The 20,038-nt window shown below is 31.5% G+C and overlaps 1 protein-coding gene across 1 annotated transcript in view; it reads right to left on the bottom strand.

Moving 5' to 3' along the window:
- LOC143041854 (uncharacterized) overlaps nt 1-20,038 on the bottom strand; it is a 130,160-nt gene that overhangs the window by 42,542 nt on the left and 67,580 nt on the right. Inside the window, exons 37-49 of the mRNA XM_076213958.1 lie at nt 14,489-15,242; nt 13,532-13,638; nt 12,477-12,600; nt 9,984-10,181; nt 9,512-9,677; nt 7,805-7,979; nt 7,013-7,159; nt 5,670-5,759; nt 4,697-4,806; nt 4,042-4,129; nt 2,746-2,892; nt 1,045-1,224; nt 587-685 (exon numbers count right to left, since the gene is read on the bottom strand). Coding sequence (XP_076070073.1) covers nt 587-685; nt 1,045-1,224; nt 2,746-2,892; nt 4,042-4,129; nt 4,697-4,806; nt 5,670-5,759; nt 7,013-7,159; nt 7,805-7,979; nt 9,512-9,677; nt 9,984-10,181; nt 12,477-12,600; nt 13,532-13,638; nt 14,489-15,242 — 2,385 coding nt within the window. The remainder of the gene's footprint in view (nt 1-586; nt 686-1,044; nt 1,225-2,745; nt 2,893-4,041; nt 4,130-4,696; nt 4,807-5,669; nt 5,760-7,012; nt 7,160-7,804; nt 7,980-9,511; nt 9,678-9,983; nt 10,182-12,476; nt 12,601-13,531; nt 13,639-14,488; nt 15,243-20,038) is intronic.

Genomic DNA, 20,038 nt, shown 5'->3' with positions numbered 1-20,038 from the left:
ATAGTTGTGTCATCAGCATACAAGTATGTATGGCAGTTTTTGATGTGTAATGGATGTCATTTATGAACAAAACAAACAAAATGGGACCAAGTTTGGAGCCCTGTGGAACACCAAAATTTATAAACTTTTTATCAGAAAACTGATTATTTATATGGACTTGCTGTGTTCTTTCACTCAAATATAATTTTAAAAAATCAACAGTATCTTCATGGAAGCCATAAATTAAAAGTTTTTTACATAGAATTTCATGATCAACAACATCAAAAGCTTTCATAAAATTCAAGAGGACTGCCAAATTGATATTTCCATTATTCATTTCATATAGCCATATATCAATAATATTAATGAGGGCAGTTTGAGATGAATGGTTGGGTCTGAAACCAGACTGGGGAGGGTGTAAAATATCAAACTTTGTCAAATATTTATACAGATGTTTAAATACATGTCTAAAAGTATTGTATGAATGCTTAAATTTTATCATGGACATTTATATTTAATTGTAAAAACTTGCTAAAGTGAATTGTTATTATATTGTAAAGTGCTTAATAGGGTAATTTTCATATAAATAGTGCTTTTGTAACTATACCTGTGCTCTATTGAAAAGTCCTGTTGGTAAATAAGTAAACTTGTACTCTATCTTGCTTTCTCGTATTCCTTCTTCTTCTGTAAGATATGGCCATGGTAACTATAAAAACAATAGATGAAACTCTCAAATTGGACTTTTCTTACCCAATTAATATTACAAGCATTTTCAACGATGCAAAACAAGTTTTTCCAGGAAAATAATGCAAACAATCACATAAGTTTGATATAACCTAAGTTTCAAGAAATGTTTTTGACCAGTTACAAAAGATTTTTTACCTGAATTCTTGTGGGGAGAAGGGGGTACAGACTATGTACTAGTGCGAACTATACAAGGCCGATTACTAATCTTCGCACTAATACCCTCTTTTCTTCTAGAATATTCTTATCTAAAAAATATTTGTATCTCAAATTTTACAAACTTGAAATGAATTATTAGTTTTAAGTACTCTGGTTTCTTACATCAACTGGTTCCTTTTCTGGTAAGAGACAGGGAACAATGTTAATCTTCTCTCCCTCTTCAGAGATTGGGAAAGTCAGATCAAATGCCTCTGTTAATCTCAACATCCAGTTATAAAGACTGGAGTCATAATCTTTCCATATCTGTGGTATATTCTTGTGGTAGAGTCTTCCTTTTGTTTCCTGAAATTAGAAAGGAAATTGCTTTCTATGGTATTTTTTTATTGATATATATGATTTTTTTTTATAAATAGCAATCCACCCCAAGAGTTGAGTCTGGGGTATTTATTATCTACCTGGCAATAAAACATATACTTCAGAAGGGTGAACATTTGCTTGTGAGGTTTAATTGGATACACAGCAATAAATGGTGTGATTCTAAATCAGATGCCATGTCAAGGAAAAGTGTCATGCTCTCTGCATGTTAAAGACACTTGTAACAACCAATTGATAGGTATTTTGGCATGATTGGTTCACAAGCAGGAGTATGTTTCTATCCCTATCCAATATACAATGTATCATCTCTTTCCAGTGAGTGTCAAAATTTTACCTCCTTATTTAGAATTGACTCACTTTGCAGACCATATTCAATTTATTCAAGTACAGTGTAATAAAAAATTAGAATGTGAGGTATGATAGTCAATTAGACAACTATCCCCTAGAGTTCAAATGGCAGTGATATAAACAATTATAACTCATCAAATCCTTCAACAATGAGAAAAAAAATGTAAATTTGTTCTTAAATATATAATAAATATTGCTCCTCTCAATCATCATATCAAGTAAACAAATAAAATCTACGTTATATCTTAAGTCTGGTTTATTGCATAATTATTGTGAATGAAAGAATGGATTCGTTGGATACCAATTTTCATCGGTTTCGTGGTTACAGGTGAACCACAAATTCAAATGTTCAATGAATTACATATTTTATATAGGCCTTGTATATGGAGGTTGCTAAACCACGAAATCAATTATCCACGGAAATGCAAGTTTTCCTACATCCACGAAAATTGATACCCATGAAAATAGATGAATCCACAGTAATTTGATTGACTTGCTTAGTAGAGTTGAACCTCCTTGTGGTGAACTCGGTTGTGTAGAAAACTCGGATGAGTCGAAGTAATTTCTCGGTTCCGGCATAATTCCCGTTTGATTAATGCATTTTAACCTCTGATGAGTCGAACATTCATAACAGATGTTTTTCTTGTTTAACCTATTCATTTCCATAAGTGATTAAAGCTGTGTAAATTCCATAAGTGATTAAAGATGTGTAAATTCCATAAGTGATTAAAGCTGTGTAAACATACTTGTTTGTAAAACAGTTAAAATGACATGTTTATGATGACCGCTAATCAACACCTTTCTTGATCGTCCAAGCAGAACTTGAATGTGATGAACCTATTTTACTTGGTATAAAAACGAAACAAACACTTGGTATAAAAACGAAGCAAATTTTAATGACCCAAGCTGAGATTAAATTAACCATTAGAATAAGAACAATATCTAGTTTACAGAAATCACATATTGGTATTTCATACATTTCAAATATATGACGTCACACTCGACCTTGGATGAGTCGAACCTCGGATGAGTCGAATACTTTCGTCTGGTCCCTTCGACTTCGACACAACGAGGTTTGACTGTATATATATTGTGTTTTCAGAAGACATTTTAACATGCTCTATGACCTTATGACCTTACCCTGATAGATGTTTCATTCACAGAGACAACTTTAGCCATCACATCTACTATCCATTGAGGATTTATAACAACTTTGTCATTGAGAACCTCTGTGTCAAAGTACTGGACAATACCAAGGTCGTCTAAAAACTGTACAGCTAGTTTGATCTGGAAAATGGAAATCCAAAATCGTTTTAATTTTTAATCTATTATGGAAGTGAAGGAAAATTTTAAGTAATTCATATTTGAATTCTTTCCAATACCTTTTTTATTGTAAATATTATCTATATTTACTTAAGCTTTTGAAGATAATAACGAGAAATATATATATTTTTTGGCTGTTGTTTCACTGGTGTCCAAAAATTCATGAACTAAAATAATTGAATCTGCATAAAATAATTGCATCTGGCAACAAGACATCACTTTTTAAGGAAATTCTATGTACTGGATTCAAAAACAGTTTTCAAAGACAATTTTGACAAAGTTTTTGATAGATTTTAGGTACATTCTATACAAATATTGAACTCTTTCAGGATTTTCTTCAATAGCTTAATTTAACAGTTAAATTGATTCATTCAAAAATGTTCAGTAACTGTTACAAATCAATATTCAAAATTTGTATGCAAAATGTTAGCTAAATCTGTGACATAGCAGATTTATTGTTCCATATTCTCAAGAGCATAGGATACTGAATCTTTTTAAAAAGTTTTCATGTAAGCTATTTTTCACCTAGTCAATTCAAATATGTAATAAAAAAATATACCTTCATGTGCTACTTTTAAAAACAAATGGGGTCCTCTACTAAAAATTTTGGTTTCTTGGACATTCTTTGGAAAGACATACTTAACTTTTTTATTTCTACATTAGTATGCTTTTAATTTGTGTAACAATTTTTTCGAAAACTTTTCATTTTATCACATTTCATGAGTTTAGTCAAAGAATGGCATTTTTTGCTGGATATTTATCTAACTTTTTAAAATATCATCAGCAATTGTTCATAAAAATTGGCACAAATAATCTTCTTGCATAATAAAGTCAAACGTCATTTTCAAAAAGAGGGGCTAATGAACCAATTTTCAAGTTAATCAATTTGAATGATAAAAATCTGTCTAAAATACATGTTATCTCAAGTCATAGTTAGACATCATAACAAATAACATTTCACAGTAGCAACATTATTACCTCCCCTGTAACTGTATTATTTGCCCTTAATACCCAATATAATCTTAATCAAAACATTTTCACAGGCCAGATAATAATGAAATGATCTGATTTAAAAATGTTCATAAAATTTAAGACAATTTGTTTTAATCTTACATCTTTCTCATCATTGATACCATTTTCCTGTGAAAATTCTTGAATCTTTTCCCAATCTATAATGTTAGTTTTGTGTTTGTTTCTGGCACTGTAAAAATAAATTTCTTAGTTATTTTAAGGAAAACTAATAGCACACAGTTACTACAACTATATGAGAAACAACAATATCAAAGTAGATAAGCAACAGAAGGCATTGAATCACAAACAAGTTCAAGTTCAAACCTAGCATGCAGAAATCTCATATCTAAAGATAATGCATATGATTCAGTATATACTTTAAAATTAAATAGTGATTTAAAAATTTTAATCTTTCAAATTCAACAGTTTTAGATTTGTAGACTTTTTTTTTGTACATTGATAAAGACATTAGTTTTCTCATTTGAATTGTTTTAAATTTGAAATTTCAGGGCCTTTTATAGCTGACTACGCTGTATGGGCTCTGCTCATTGTAGAAAGCTGTATAGTAACATATAGTTGTAGGTTTCTGTGTCATATGGTCCCTTGTGGAGAGTTGTCTCATTGGCAGTCATACCAAATCTTCTTATTTTATATGAGATGACACATTTGATAAACATTTATATAATGAAGCATTTATAACCATGGAGGGATGATCAATGAATTAATAGTAAGTATATTTGCAAGTAAACTAGCTTACGTGACTATACTTTCTTCAAGTTTTAGCCATAAAAGTGGAATTTTCATTTTCATTTGTGGACAATAATTCATCGTAACATCTACAAGTGACTGTTGTAATTCGGCTATATTCTACAAAAAAAATAAACAACAAAAGTATTACAAGTAGAGAGAAATGAAACTAAATTCTTGAATTAGAAACATCACCTGTTTTTTAATTATAACTGCAAATATAAAATAAATGTCAGTGTAGGACTTCAGTTATAATTACTGGGAACATATTTAGTTCAGTAGCCCTTTTCACAAAAAAATCTTAAGTGTAAAACTAATCTTACGATAAAAATACTTAGTTGAATTGTTAAGGATTATTTAAATTTACAATAAATTTTACAATTAAGATTTTTTGTGAAATGGGCTACAGATTTTTATCTTAGCTGTCAAACTGTAGAACTCGGGTGTTTATACATATTTTGACAATATGAAAAGACCTATAAGCTACAGTTCCACAGCTAATTTTGACAATATGAAAAGACCTATAAGCTACAGTTCCACAGCTAGTTTTGACAATATGAAAGGACCTATAAGCTACAGTTCGGAGTTCCACAGATAATTTAGACAATATGAAAGGACCTATAAGCTACAGTTCCACAGCTAGTTTTGACAATATGAAAGGACCTATAAGCTACAGTTCCACAGATAATTATTCCATATTATTAACTGTTTTAAGATTAGTTCTTTAATATATTTGCGATTTGTACATCTTAATATTACACACTAATCAACGATTTAATCTTTGTATGGAACCATTATAAGAAAATGCCTAGATTTTTAGGTATTTCTGTCCCAATTATATATGTTTCAATCTATTTGCTTTTTTAAACACTTTTTTTTAGTAATTAAAATAATGAGCTATTAAATTTGCATTGTCCTGGGTAAATTTGATATCAGGTTATTTTGATGTGAGGGTATTTCTCTTAACATTTACTTTAACTTACAGTGCCCTGTGTAGAACTGACATAACAGAATTTCCTGATTTGTGGGTATTTCTTCCTTAATTCATCTTCTCTAATGTCTGGCATTGGAATCTGCAAAAAAAAAATTTGCCCAAAGCCATATTGTAATGAAAACATTTCATTTTTTATGTAATGGTTTGCTTTTTATTTTCCTAACCTTATGACTAAAATTCATTTGCTTTTAAAGGAGTTCTATTTATATAATAATACGATTTGTTAGAAATCTTGATTGATCTATTTTGGATAACTACATGCATTTGTAAACAAATAACCCCCCTTTTTTTCTCCAAAGACTGTTACGCATATTTAAATCATACAATATTCTACTTTCGTTTTTGACCTTCATTCTCTGAACACCACATGGGCTTTGAAAAATGAACTTCAAAAGATACTGTTTTCCAGATTCTGAACAACATGATCTAATACACTTTCTTTTATTTGACTGATATTATTCCAGAGTCATAAAATTATTATCCTATCTGATTGTCTTCACGTTCTCAGAAAAGCCAAAACCAACGAGTTAATGACCATCGGAACGTCTCTATTGTACGTTCAATGACCACTGGAACGTCTCTTTTGTTATCTTTGAAAAGAAACGATGCTTTCTGACTTTAAATAGACAACCAATCAGAGACCTGAATTCATGCGAACTTTATATAGACCAAGGTAAACACTGACTTTTCATCCTTGTTTATCGTGACCGCGACTTTGCTACAATACGTCTCTCTGCTGCCTGTAACCATTTTAAAAAGATATTTTTTCTTTTTGAATTAATATTTTTGTCAGTGAAGTAGCCGGCACTTGAAGCCACTGTAAATGGTGGAAATCCCCCGTCAACCAGCTACTTTGGAAAGCCCTGGGTATTATAAAATCCATAGACTGATGGGCACAACTGAAGTTATATATTATACTTGTAACAGAAAGGTTGTGCATACATATTGAGAAACATGGTTATATCACTTCTCGAACATCATACAATACTAGGTGTTATCAAGACATTATGGATGAGGTCATATCATAGTTAATTGTGAATGTGTAGAAAATATAGAGTTCCTTAAATCATCAACTTTAATCCCATTAAACAGCCCATTATTATTGACAATATTATAAAAAGAGTAACATATCAAAGAATTTAAATAACAAAAAATATTCAACTTGTGAACAAACAGCATTGATAATTAACTCATGCGCTATGCACATTCATGATGAATTAATGTGTGATTAAGTCACTCTTCGAATATTTTCTATATTGGAATTCCTCATTTAGTTGTTCTATAATTAACACAGTGATCAAATAAACACAAGTGGTATTTCCCTTAATTTACCTGATCTAACTGGGTTCCAACAACAATAACTGGTGAATCAGGACAATGACACACAACTGAGCTAAGCCAGAAATCCAGTCCAGAATGTTCAAATCCCATCCTCATGTTCCATAGTAACATGTAAACAGCTTGTTTAGACAGGAAAAACTAAAATACAGGAAATATAAAACATGGATTGTGAATGACTGTCAAATTCGAACGTGAACACTCTGTGAATTTTTGTGTATTTGATGGGTATATTATAACCACAAAATTATAAGTTCAACGAATGACAAATTTCCTGTTGCCATTTATGCAGATATTGGCAAAACCACAAAATTAAATATCCACGAACATGTAAATTTTGCCTAATCCAGGAAAGTTGGTACCCACGAAAATAAATGAATCTACAGTACACTAATCTGGTTTAATCTAGAAAAAATTAAGATTAGTTGAAAAAATATACTACAAAAATTAAAAATCTGGCTTTCAAATTTTCCATTTTTTTAGAGTTATAAATGTAGCTTACTAACCAATGAAAAAGCAAAATGAACAATCGAAAGCATGCATGTAGAAATGAAGACATCAAGTACTGAATTTAGGCATCTGTCATCTGCAGTTGTTGGGACAGAAAATTTAAATAACAAGACAGGTGTGTAGATAATACAGTACCTCAAGCAATATGAACAGCTGTGTAAACTGGCTTATAAAATTTAGAGAAAAGTTGATTCCAATGAATTTCATTTGTCATCTGGAAACCATACATTTTTTTACATGTCTTGGGAATGTTCTTTCATAATTGTTTATTCTTACCTGATGTGTATTGTAGTATACTGTTTGTCCTGCAAAGTCCCAACAACTAAATCGTATGCTCTTATTGCCTTCCTGATCAATAGGTACCATCCAGTCTTTGATGACAATTCCATCAGTTAATTTAGGAATACTTCCAGTGTATTTTTTGTTTGTAGCTTGTAAGGCCCTAAGTAAACTTTAAACAGAAAATTTCATTTTTTTTAAAAATAAAGAAATGATGATTAGTATTTATTTTGGGAATGTCATGAATTGAAAATTTCCATAATCATTGTTATTACAGCTAAATAAGACACAAAGAGTGCACACAATGATATATCACAACTGCTTTACTAATAATGGTTTTAGTTTATGTTCAAAGTCTTTAAGACCAAGATATTACTACAGATATCGCATAAACTTAAGGGCGCTCGTGGGTACGAAAATGTCAGCAAAATACTAAACATTTGTTTTTTCATTATAAATTTTATTTATTACACTATTAGTTATTACTTTATGATATGGTACAAAAATCAACCAAAAAAAAATCGATTTGGTTGGGCCCCAGATGACTTTTAAAATGTTTATATCATTGAAAAAGCTCCAAATTATCTCCCTTTGGTGCAAAAATGCCATTTTTTGGCATTAAAATTAAAAAAATATCTTTTTTAACTCATCTGTACCCTATATTTTTTTTATTATTGTTTTCAAATAAGCTGTACAAAACTAAATAATTGTAAAATTTAAGCGGTTTCTATAATTAAGTTCTTTTTTTATTACATATTACCTCTATTTCTCCTATTACTTCAACAGAAAAAAAGTACCTTTACAAAAATGTATGCTTCTTTTGAAGGCAAATTGTGAGCGTAAATGAACGGTGAACCCATTTTTTAATTTTATTCTTTTATTAAGTATAAGATTAAGTTCATTTAAAGAAAAATATAGCGAAATCCTATATTAGGGAAAAAAATTGATTTAGACCCGCGAGTCCCCATAACATATAAAGATTCATAAAAAAAAGGGTGAAAAGTCTATGCCAGATAGACATGAGCACCTTTCAATAATTCAATAAATCAGAGATAGTTGAAATTCTCCTTATAGTATCTGAGAAACAGACCAATTCATGAAAACTTCATATTTATCTTAGGCAAAGACAAAAATGTATATTAAACTAGTCAATGAAATTTCAAATGGAATTCTTCTTAATGACAAGACTACACTAGATACCTTCTTAATCTTGTTTTCAATTTAATTTAATTTAACTTTCACTCAAATTATGAAGAAAATAGTTAGGCATTACAAGTGGTTTTTTCTAAGTATTAGACGAGATTACTGTGTGGTATACATCCTCTTCTTCTGACATGATTCTTGGGTTTTGTAAGTTATTCATGATAGGTGCCACAGGTGGAGCAGGATCTGCTTCCCCTTCCAGAGCACCTTAGATCACCCCCAGTTATTGATTGGGTTCGTATTGCTTATTCTATTTTTTGTTGTTGTGTTTAATGTTTACAATGTTTCATTCTATTTCAAAGATTTTCCAGAAAAAGTCTGCACCTTCATAAGTATACTAACATTTCAAATTGTCAAAAAAAATTGAGTATCAATTGAGCTACTTACAAAAATGTTTATTTTGGCAACTATTTTTGGCTAACCTGCATTGTTAGGTTGCTATAACCCAAACCTCTGCTGATAAATATCATGTAGATTTTTTTTTATACAAAATCAACTTACGTAGTTTTTCCAGCTTGTCCTAAACCAATAAACATTAGTTTTGTTCGTAGGCACTCAGTAAAACCTCCGGCCATCTTCTGTAAGAAGGATTTAACAGAATCGAACCCTCTATTTACTATATCTCGTGGTGGTGTTTCTAACGCTGCACAGCTGTTCAGATTTAAACCTGAAATATATACAAAATTACCTTTATCAAAAGTTTAAAATAACCTTATAGTCTATTTTTAAGCAAATTTCAGTTATTTGTTCATTTTTTAATATATTTATTGTGGGTTTATTCTCATGAACTTTAAGAATAAGAAATCTTTAAGGATGTCTAGGTCCAAACCTGCTTGCTACATTTTATTTTTAATATAAATGTTCCTATCTCGATCTTTCTTAAAAATAAATGTGTATGAAAAATAATTTCTGACTTTAAAGTATTATTAAGTATAATTCATCCGTCCAATATACCTTTTTTTTCTATACTTACTTCTGAGGTTTGGCAAGAGACCTACATCCCCATCTAAACTCTCTAACAGAGGACAATGTTCTAGATTGATGGTCTGTAGGGTTAGAATTTCTCTAATCATCATGGGAAGCTGTGTTACAGCAGTGAAAGACAGGTCTAAAGTTTGTAACAAAGTTAACTTAAAAACTCCAGCTGGTATTCCCCCATTTTCTGTATCACCTGAAATAAATGTCAACAAATTTAAACAAGTGAAACTGCGAAGTACTTCTCACTGATGATACCCATGCCACAACTTGATAATTTTAATATTGTAAAATATGTAAGTGTTTTCGGTAAACAGGAAGTTGTTGAGTGATGAATATTAAAGCACATCACACGGTATAGCTGACTTATATAAACCCTGAAACCCAATTTCAGAAATCCTTCTGATGTAGTTCCTGAGAAAGCTGCCACGAAAATTACCCCCACTTTTTCAATCAAATTATAATTATGAGATTCTTTTTTTAGATACACTGTACATAAAGCTATATAGCTAATCCTAAGTGTCTCCTATGCTGTACAGTAAATTGAAAACATTTGTTGGATTGCTGAAGCAAATTTAAAGCCTGCCTATTAAACCTAATGTTGGCCTCACAGTGGCGTAGCCAGGGTTGAAATGATGTGGATGCCTTCGCCGAGCAATTTTATGCAGAAAGTTATATTTTTTCAGACATTGTTCCTGTAGGCATATTTGCTCCCATAGAATCCGACACTGGTTATATAGATTTTTGTTTAATTTCAAAATACCCACCAATTCATATAATTATATTTCAAACATAATTCTAATGTTTTCTCGAAATTCTCGAAACTGAATGAAATTCATAATTTATTTATTTGATGAAAAAGTTTCGCACCAATCTTAATATTTGACATCTCATAAATGGCCCTATCACAGCGGCACTTCTGTATAAAGGAACTGAAGTGATCCCCTTTTCTAGCATTTCTCAAAAAACGGCCCTATCACCGCGTCACTTCGGAATATAGGAACTGGAGTGACCCCATTTAAAGCGTCGCAGGGGACATCATCGTAATACCGGATGTCCGTCCATCCGGTCTTGTTTGCACTCTCATGTGTACAATTCTTGCCAGATTTTTATATCATCAGCAATGACAATTTCGAAAATAAGTCCTAAGCTTTGAACTTTTGAAATAAAAATAAAAATGGAAATCCCATTGCATTTTCTCTAAAGCTTTTATTTCTCCATTAAAAATAAAAGGAAAAGGAAAAACATTAATTTTTATTAGTTATTGCTCTCGTTCATTGGTTACATAAAATATGTGCAATGCAGGGGACATAGGAACTTTGTTCTTTTATTGAAAATAAAATTAATATGTGGACCTAGACAGGAACTGGAATTTTCTGATAAGCCCAGGAATGATCACACTCTATAACAGATTAGTTTTTTTCACGTCGTCGTCGTTCATTTCACAGGAAACGATATCAGGATACGGTGGTTTAGTTGTCAGTTATGTTGTTAGTCAGTTGTAGAAGCCATCGCTCCGCTTGGCTCAATTTCAGATGAAACATGTCCGAGGATATGTGCATCATTTTCTGCACTTGCCGTAGCCGACGACGTAGTCTTTTTACGAAAAAAATCAAAAACACTTTTCTGCGATATGTACCGATTATCAGGTTATCTGCATGTTGATATCGTAAAATATCAGCTGTGAGACATAATATGAAGCTTTTTGTCGAGTGAGCGTAGCGAACGAGATCAAAAAGCCTTCATATAATGTCAAGCAGCTGATATTTTACAATATCAATATGCAGATAATCTGATAATCGATTTATCGGGCTATATTTGCGTGATTCAGAAGTGTTTTCTTTGTTTCACCAGGACACAAAAGATGACTTGATAAGTTCGGGTCAAAGTTATTAACGTCGGGTCAAACATTATGACGTCGCTGATATGTCCGGGTCAAAGTTATTAAGGCCGAGTCAACGTATTTGACGTCACAAAGACATGATACGGAATAATATTAAGAGCTGAACAAAGTGATATAGACAGTGGGACGACCGATAACTTGTTTTATTACATGAACTAAATTATCCTTAATAAAAGACCACCCATACTTCATCGGAAATAACTGGATGCTGTCCTCATATCCTAACCTTTGTTACATACGGATACCAGTCCGAGTTTAACTGCTGCGAACATATCTTTATTATATTTTTTTTCCTGTCAAAATGATGTGGATGCTTGAGCATCTGAGCATACATGCAAGCTACGCCACTGCCTCAAATTTAAATACAAAACATTTTTTTATCACAAAATGTTGGAAAAATTACCAATAAACAGCTGCGCCATGAGCGCATGGTACTCCCATAGCTTTTTTGATAAAGTTCAATTACTTTTCAATGTTATATCAGAAATTTATAAATAAACTGTTATCACAGAGATACCGTATCACGGGTTTTTTTGTGGGTGCAAATTTTCGCTTATTTTGGTAATGTAGAATGTTATCAGAATTTACCTATTGACTGACATCCTAGTCTTGGAATCTTGTTCATAATCTGTAAATTAAGTCTTGCTAATTCTGACTGCTCTAAAATGTCATTATTATTGACATCACATTCACTGAACAGTCGATCCACTTCCTAAAATATATTTATATTTCTGTATAAATAGTTATGCCTTGTATCAGACAGACAATGCTTTAGATCTATCCACACATGGATATTTAAAAAGCCTAGTTCATAACTGTTGACATTAAATTTCATTATATGAAATCTGCACCCATATCCTAGTGTACCGTATAAGCCCATGTACAGTATGCATAGATCCATCCAGTCTGTGCCCAGGTAAAGACTACTTGCAACACAAACACTGGCATAGACATGTTGATCAATACAAGCATGTGTTTACTAATTAATGTAAATCCCTACAGTGTTTAAAAGATCAAAAGCATATTACCCCTCCAAGGTTAATACCTGAAAGAACAGATAGTATATTTTCTCTACTATACTGTTTTGGACTTATAGAATATTTTCTCTATTGTAAATTGTGTTCATACCTTAAAACATTGGCTCGATTCATTTGTGTTTCATTTGTAGCAAAATAAATTAAACCTTCAGTGCCATTGTGGGAAATTGAAAACCAATTAAGAGTCGTTGATTCTTCTTAGAATTTTTTTATTTTTGTTTGAAGTATTGAAAAAGAACATAATTAGATTGGATTTTACAAAGTTTCATCTTCTAGAAAATCAGTAAAAAATCTACAAATGTGAACATGAAATATGTATAAACATTCTCAAAGTTTAAAAGCTGTGAGTTGTTAACTGAAGGAAGTTGATTACACAATTCATAAGTCCTCCTTTTCTTGCCTTGCCTACCTTTATTCACAATAATAAAGGTGAAAATTGAAATTTATACAATCAGCAAATAATGGACAGTTAATCCCCACATGGTCTTAAAATAAAGATGGGGAAAAAAACCTAACACTCCCCCCCCCTCCCTCTTTTCTCCATGATTATTCTCAAAATAGAAATTTATATCTATCAAAGTTTTTTTTCAAATAAAATTAACTTACGTCCTCTCCAATGTTGTTTTTCACATATGGATTTTCAGTGTGCCACGTGGTGTAGACTTGTTTTGGCATTTGCTCAAATTTTCCATCAGAAGCAATCCATGGTATTCCTAAAATATAACTCATTCTCTAAGAATTTCATGCAAACATGGTTTATTTATACTAAATGCCATAAGAACAAAGGAGTTAATTTTCAATCTGTCTTTTTACTTTTGATGTTTGATTAGGTATAAGACTAGGTAGATTTAAACTAATAGTTAAAAATTACTGTACAAGACTTTCCCATTTCAGTTTTGTGAATGAACAGCTCCAGTTGACCTTGGTTTATTTGAGGAAAAAAGGTTAATAGGACATTAAGAGGTGAAGATATTTGCTTTATGCATTAATTTGAAGATTGTGTATTCATCGTTCTGTACATTTTGGCAGAGGGAAATTTGTTTTCAAAATTAGCCAATAGATAATGCAGCAAATAGTTCTTGGAAATAAGTTAAAAGAAATCAAGTCCCACAACTCTGGAAAGAAGGTAATAGAATTTGTCATCTTCAAAAACTAATATCGTGCAATGTAGATGTTATTTTAAGATTATAATAGATTCTTGATACCTGTTTGATTTCATCAGGAAATAAGATAAAATACATACATCTGCATGGAAACATAAGGCAAACCAGGGGCAAAAAAATTCAGATTTTAAATCTCATCACGATTCACCAATTGATTTTTTGGTCAATCATGATTCACAGAAAATAAATTTCCATGATCACGGATCACGAAAATAAAAAAAAATAAAAATCTGTAGAAAACGGATCACGATAGCGAAAATGCTCTGTTCATGAAGAACGAAAATAACCCATAAATGGAGGATACATGTGAAACATCATTCTAAACAGCAGATATCAAATTTCACTATAATTCATTGGTTCCTATGACTATAAGCTGAAAGATTCAAAATTATCTATTTACCTTTTACACTTAAAAACTTCAGTTTTGTCAAATTCTCTATTTCTTTTGGCAAGCTGGCAATTGGATTGTAATCTAAGCACAAATCTTCTAGATCTTTTAACCTTCCAATGTTAGCAGGAATATCTTCTATCAATAGTCCTTTCAAGGTCAAATTGATCAATTTGTTCTTGACTGGCCAATCAAATTCAATCTTTCTTATGGGGCAGTTGTGAATGAAAAATGTTGACATTACTGGGCCACTGATGATGTCCTTTGGTAGGTCAGTGATGCCTTTCAAGTTGGCAAGAATAAGAACTTCTAAATTGCAACACTTTGATAATCCACTTGGAAATATATGTGTGTTGTCCAAGTCAACATTAACTATTGACATTACTCGTAAATTTCTAAATGTTGTCCAGAGGTTACTGGGAAGTGTTTTCAAATTCTGACTTTGAACTGTTAAAGTTTCTGCAAATTGTTCATATGGTTCATAGTATGAAGCTTCCAAAGAGTAGTCTGGTATTGGTACATAATCACCACGACTATATGCATGTGCTCTACATGCTAGAATATGGCCATATTCCATAAATAATGGTTCCTCAGCTGTCATTCCTGATCTCACTTGTTTCATTGGGACATCATCTCTAACAAGATCAGCAATCCAGTCAAGGAGATCTCCTGGTGCACCCTGGGAAGATAGACCACCATGTTGGGTAGCAAACAAACCACATAATGAGGCATAAGGTTGTAATAACTGGAACAGTAATGTCTCTATCTGAAATAAAACATTTTCTAAATTATTACAAAAACATATACTTTTTCACCATTCCTTAATGTTTTTGCATGAACCCCCTGAGGGGGTTCATGTTTATATATTGGCGAGTTTTGGATGTGTCTATGGGCCACTCGATATCTCTCGGCCGGAAGTCAGAATAAAATTCTCGGAACGTCTCAAAAGTTTTCGGTCATTTATACAGGTCTTAACAGGTTGTTATCTACATCTTGAATATGGTCCTTTGATGGCCCTTGACGACGCAATTATATTTATTTTAAAATGACCACTGTACACTGTGTGTATCTGGGTCAATTATAACGTGGTATTTTCTGTTGTTTAGATAACATGTAAACTAATTATTTTTGAAGATTTAACCACGGGATACTGTGTATTTCATCATAGACTTACGGGAGAGAACATTCTGGTTAAAATATTAAAAGTAGATCAGAAAACAGAAAGATAATATTATCAAAAGTATTTAATTCAATCGGAATCAAAGAAATATATAATATATACATAAAATATATACTAGCTGTATCTATGTTTCTGAAGTAACTAACAATGATTGAAATCAGAATATTTTCAGACTTGCAATTAAGAAATAAGTATTTTATATGACAAGATCGTCTGCTTTGGTATTTTTAAATATTCATTTGTAGTGGAAACATAACAAGAGGCTCTCAAGAGCCTGAATCGCTCACCTGGTAAACAATGCCTTCGGCCATGTTTTTTGACGAAATAGAAAATAAAACACAAACTTTATTTTATACACCCTACTGATCATTCAAATGAAGTTTGGTTGAATTTGGTTGAGTAGTTTTAGAGGAGAAGATTTTTTAAAGTTAGCAAATATGATGAACAAATTGTGAAAAATTGTCATTAAAGGACAATAACCCCTTAAGGGGTCAATTGACAATTTTGGTCATATTAACTTATTTGTAGATCTTACTTTGCTGATCATTTTTGCTGTTTACAGTTTATCTTTATCTATAATAATATTCAAGATAATGACCAAAAACTGCAAAATTTCCTTAAAATTACCAATTAAGTGACAGCAACCCAACAATGGGTTGTTTGATTCATCTGAAAATTTCAGGGCTGATAGATCTTGACCTAATGAACATTTTTACCCCATGTCAGATTTGCTCTAAATGCTTTCCTTTTTGAGATATAAGCCAAAAACTGCATTTGACCCCTATGTTCTATTTAAAGTAAGGGCGGCCATGTTTTTTGACGGATCGAAAATCAAAGCACACACTTTGTGCAGGATAATCTAAGGAACTATCATGCTAAGTTTCATCCAAATCCATTCAGTAGTTTCAGAGGAGAAGATTTTTTAAAGTTAGCAAATATGATGAACAAATTGTGAAAAATTGTCATTAAAGGACATTTACCCCTTAAGGGGTCAATTGACAATTTTGGTCATATTAACCTATATGTAGATTTTACTTTGCTGATCATTTTTGCTGTTTACAGTTTATCTTCATCTATAATAATATTCAAGATAATGACCAAAAACTGCAAAATTTCCTTAAAATTACCAATTAAGTGGCAGCAACCCAACAATGGTTTGTTTGATTCATCTGAAAATTTCTGGGCTGATAGATCTTGACCTAATGAACATTTTTACCCCATGTCAGATTTGCTCTAAATGCTTCCGTTTTTTGAGATATAAGCCAAAAACTGCATTTGACCCCTATGTTCTATTTTAAGTAACGGCGGCCATGTTTTTTGACGGATCAAAAAACGAAGCACACACTTCGTGCAGGATAATCTAAGGAACAATCATTTTAAGTTTCATTCAAATCCATTCAGTAGTTTCAGAGGAGAAGATGTTTGAAAAATTGTTAACGACAACGACGACGACGGACGCCAAGTGATGAGAAAAGCTCACATGGCCTTTTAGGCCAGGTGAGCTAAAAATTAAATCTAAATAAATTCTTGCATCCTACAAAAAAAATGTTTATAAACAATAATCATTATATATCTACGTTAATTATTTCATACCATTTTAGTATTTAAGTTTTATGAGTAATTGTTATTTATTTTTTGTATTGTAATATATCCATAAAGCGGAAAGTAAGATAAATTTATTAAATATTTAAATTTAAAAACGGTCGTGAATAAAAATACTTGTGTGTTTTCAATCATAAAGCATGATTTTAAATCCTTGCAGCTCACAATAACCGTAAAAATAATTTACAATAATCACAACAAAATTTAATAACAACAATAATGTTGATTATTTTATACTGTTTTAGTATGGAATTAGAAGTCTTTGCTTATATTTTGTATAGTAATATATTCACAAAGTAGAATGTTAGAATTTAAAAATAGATTCATTCGATAAATAAAATGTCCATCCGTAAATACTTGACGTTCGTGTTTAAGACAGGGCTATGAATCAATTAAATTAAGGTCATCATCACTCAAGAAATTTCCGGTCGCCATTATGAGCTGATTGGCCATTATGACAAAAGTGTGTCCAAAATCATATCTGATATTCTTCCTCAGTCATAATAACCTTCCATCATTACCGAACTGAACAAAGAAACAACACGACGGGTGCCGTATACGGTGCAGGAAATGCTTACCCTTCCGGAGCACCTGATTTCACTCCCAGTTTCTAGTGGAGTTCGTGTTGTTTCTTAATTATTATTTATAACTGTTGATGTAAATGTCCTTTAGTTTTGTGAGTCTTTGTTTACTCCTTGGTTTTGATTAATATTGTCTTTATTGATATTATATATATTCAAAAGAATTTGACAAAAATTACTTACAGGAACGTTAGTTTATTATAAAGTTTTAATTCAATTTTTGTTAGTTTGTTTTAATAGTTTAACCTTAAGCATCTACATATTTGTACTATGGCACGGTTTTGAAAATGGTATTCATTGTGTTGACCAACTATCCTACACGTCTTGATCTATTCACATTATAGATCACATTTCAAAAGCACACTATCGGTAAATGCGTTCTCAAGAATTCCGGATAAAATGTCAATGAATCCGGAGTCAAAACATTTAATGTATGGCCGTTTGATAACTATAGATTAAGATATGTGATGACGCAAATGCGTATTCTTTTCCTGAGTATCAGTGAGATGCTTATTATTTACTATTTATATATGTATAATACTACTTGCATGCAATAACACTCGTGAAAGCTTATTTTCGTTTTTGTTATCTAAATTCAGGACACGGCAGAATGAGCTTTACATGTGACTTTCAAGCACGGTCATCATTACTCAAGGTATTCTGACTTCGAGTTGTTTCTCTTTTGAGTCACTGTCCTATTATAAACTTTGACCTTTTCGAAAAGCTAAGGATTGTCTACCTAAGGAATAGATTCCTTAACTTTGTAATGTATTTAGCCTTTAAACTTTTTTTATTCGAGCGTCACTGATGCTTTTTTGTAGATATAACTTGTGTCTGGTGTACATTATTTTAATTCTGGTATCTTTTTACATCTACATACCTTTTTATACAAATTCGTTATTTTGAAAGTGTGTACAGGTATTCATAAACTTCTGAATTAAGAAATTATTCGGCAAAACTAAGGTTTCCCGTACGATATTTGAATTGATTTAAGTAAAATCAGGAAATCCTTAAAATTTGAGATGTTTTATGGGTCCCAATCAATTGCATGCCACAGGTTTCACCGAATACAACATCTACCATGAGTAAAGTCAGCTTCAAATACGAGTTGAGAATATGAAGGCATTCATGTAGGAAACAAAATATAAAGATATGATAGATAAAAATAAAAGCATTCAGAATTCCAGATTACAAAGCAAACTGAGTGCATAAATTTATATTGCAATAGGTTTGTGCAATTTGCATAAGTCAACCTGTTAGTAGAAATTATGATTTACCAAATGAATATAATCAGAAAAATTATGTACATTCCCAAGTAATAAATAAAATAGTAGAGCTTTAAAATAACTATTAAAAAATAAGCTGTAAATATACTTTCAACTGGTTTCTTCTATTCACAGTCAATTATTTTAATTCAAAAGCAAACACAAATTCAGCAACAATCTTTTAGTGACCCGGCAGTCAGCGGTCTTAGAATCATGTATTGCTTTTCTTTTTTTGAAGAAAGCAACTTGTTTTTTATTTCAGTTGATTCACTCATAATCATTAAAAATCATTTTCAGAAATCTTATTTTAGAGAATACCTTAGTTTGTGACTTTGACAAATTCTGTGTATAAACCTTAAAAAATAAAGTACTTCATAAACAAAATAAAAATGAATTTGTTGTTAGCATATAACCACTGAACCCATGAGAATTGTTACCCAGATAATAATGATTTTAAGAATATGATTTTGATGGCATATTTTAGAGGCTCTGTTAAACTTGTTCAAGATTCAGGGCAATAATTATCTTGACATATAAACCCTGGTTTTTGTTGGAGACTGTATCACTAGATATTGTCTGGATATTTGTGTTGATTGGCTGCTGTCTCATGGTATCAAAACCAATTAATGATGCATGTTTGGCAGGTTGCACTTCGACTTTTAGCACAACATTGAGTATCAAATATCTATTTCTAACATGTTTTTCATGTGAATATCTATTCAAATTCCAATTCAGTTTACAGTGTAACCTGTCTTATCCGACACCTAAGTATTGAAACATCCTGCTTTTACTGACACTTGCAGAAAAAAACTGAGTATTCCGACACCCTGCTTAATGGGACATTTTTTTCTGGTTTCCCAGTGTGTTTGAAGACAGGTTACACTGTATATAGAAAAACCTCCTAAAATTATGCTGGAATAAATCAAATGACATA

Source organism: Mytilus galloprovincialis, chromosome 8 (assembly GCF_965363235.1).
Source record: "Mytilus galloprovincialis chromosome 8, xbMytGall1.hap1.1, whole genome shotgun sequence".
Taxonomy (NCBI): Eukaryota; Metazoa; Mollusca; class Bivalvia; order Mytilida; family Mytilidae; genus Mytilus; species Mytilus galloprovincialis.
The sequence above is the reverse complement of the archived record's forward strand: the minus strand, read 5'-3'. Positions and strand labels throughout refer to the sequence as shown.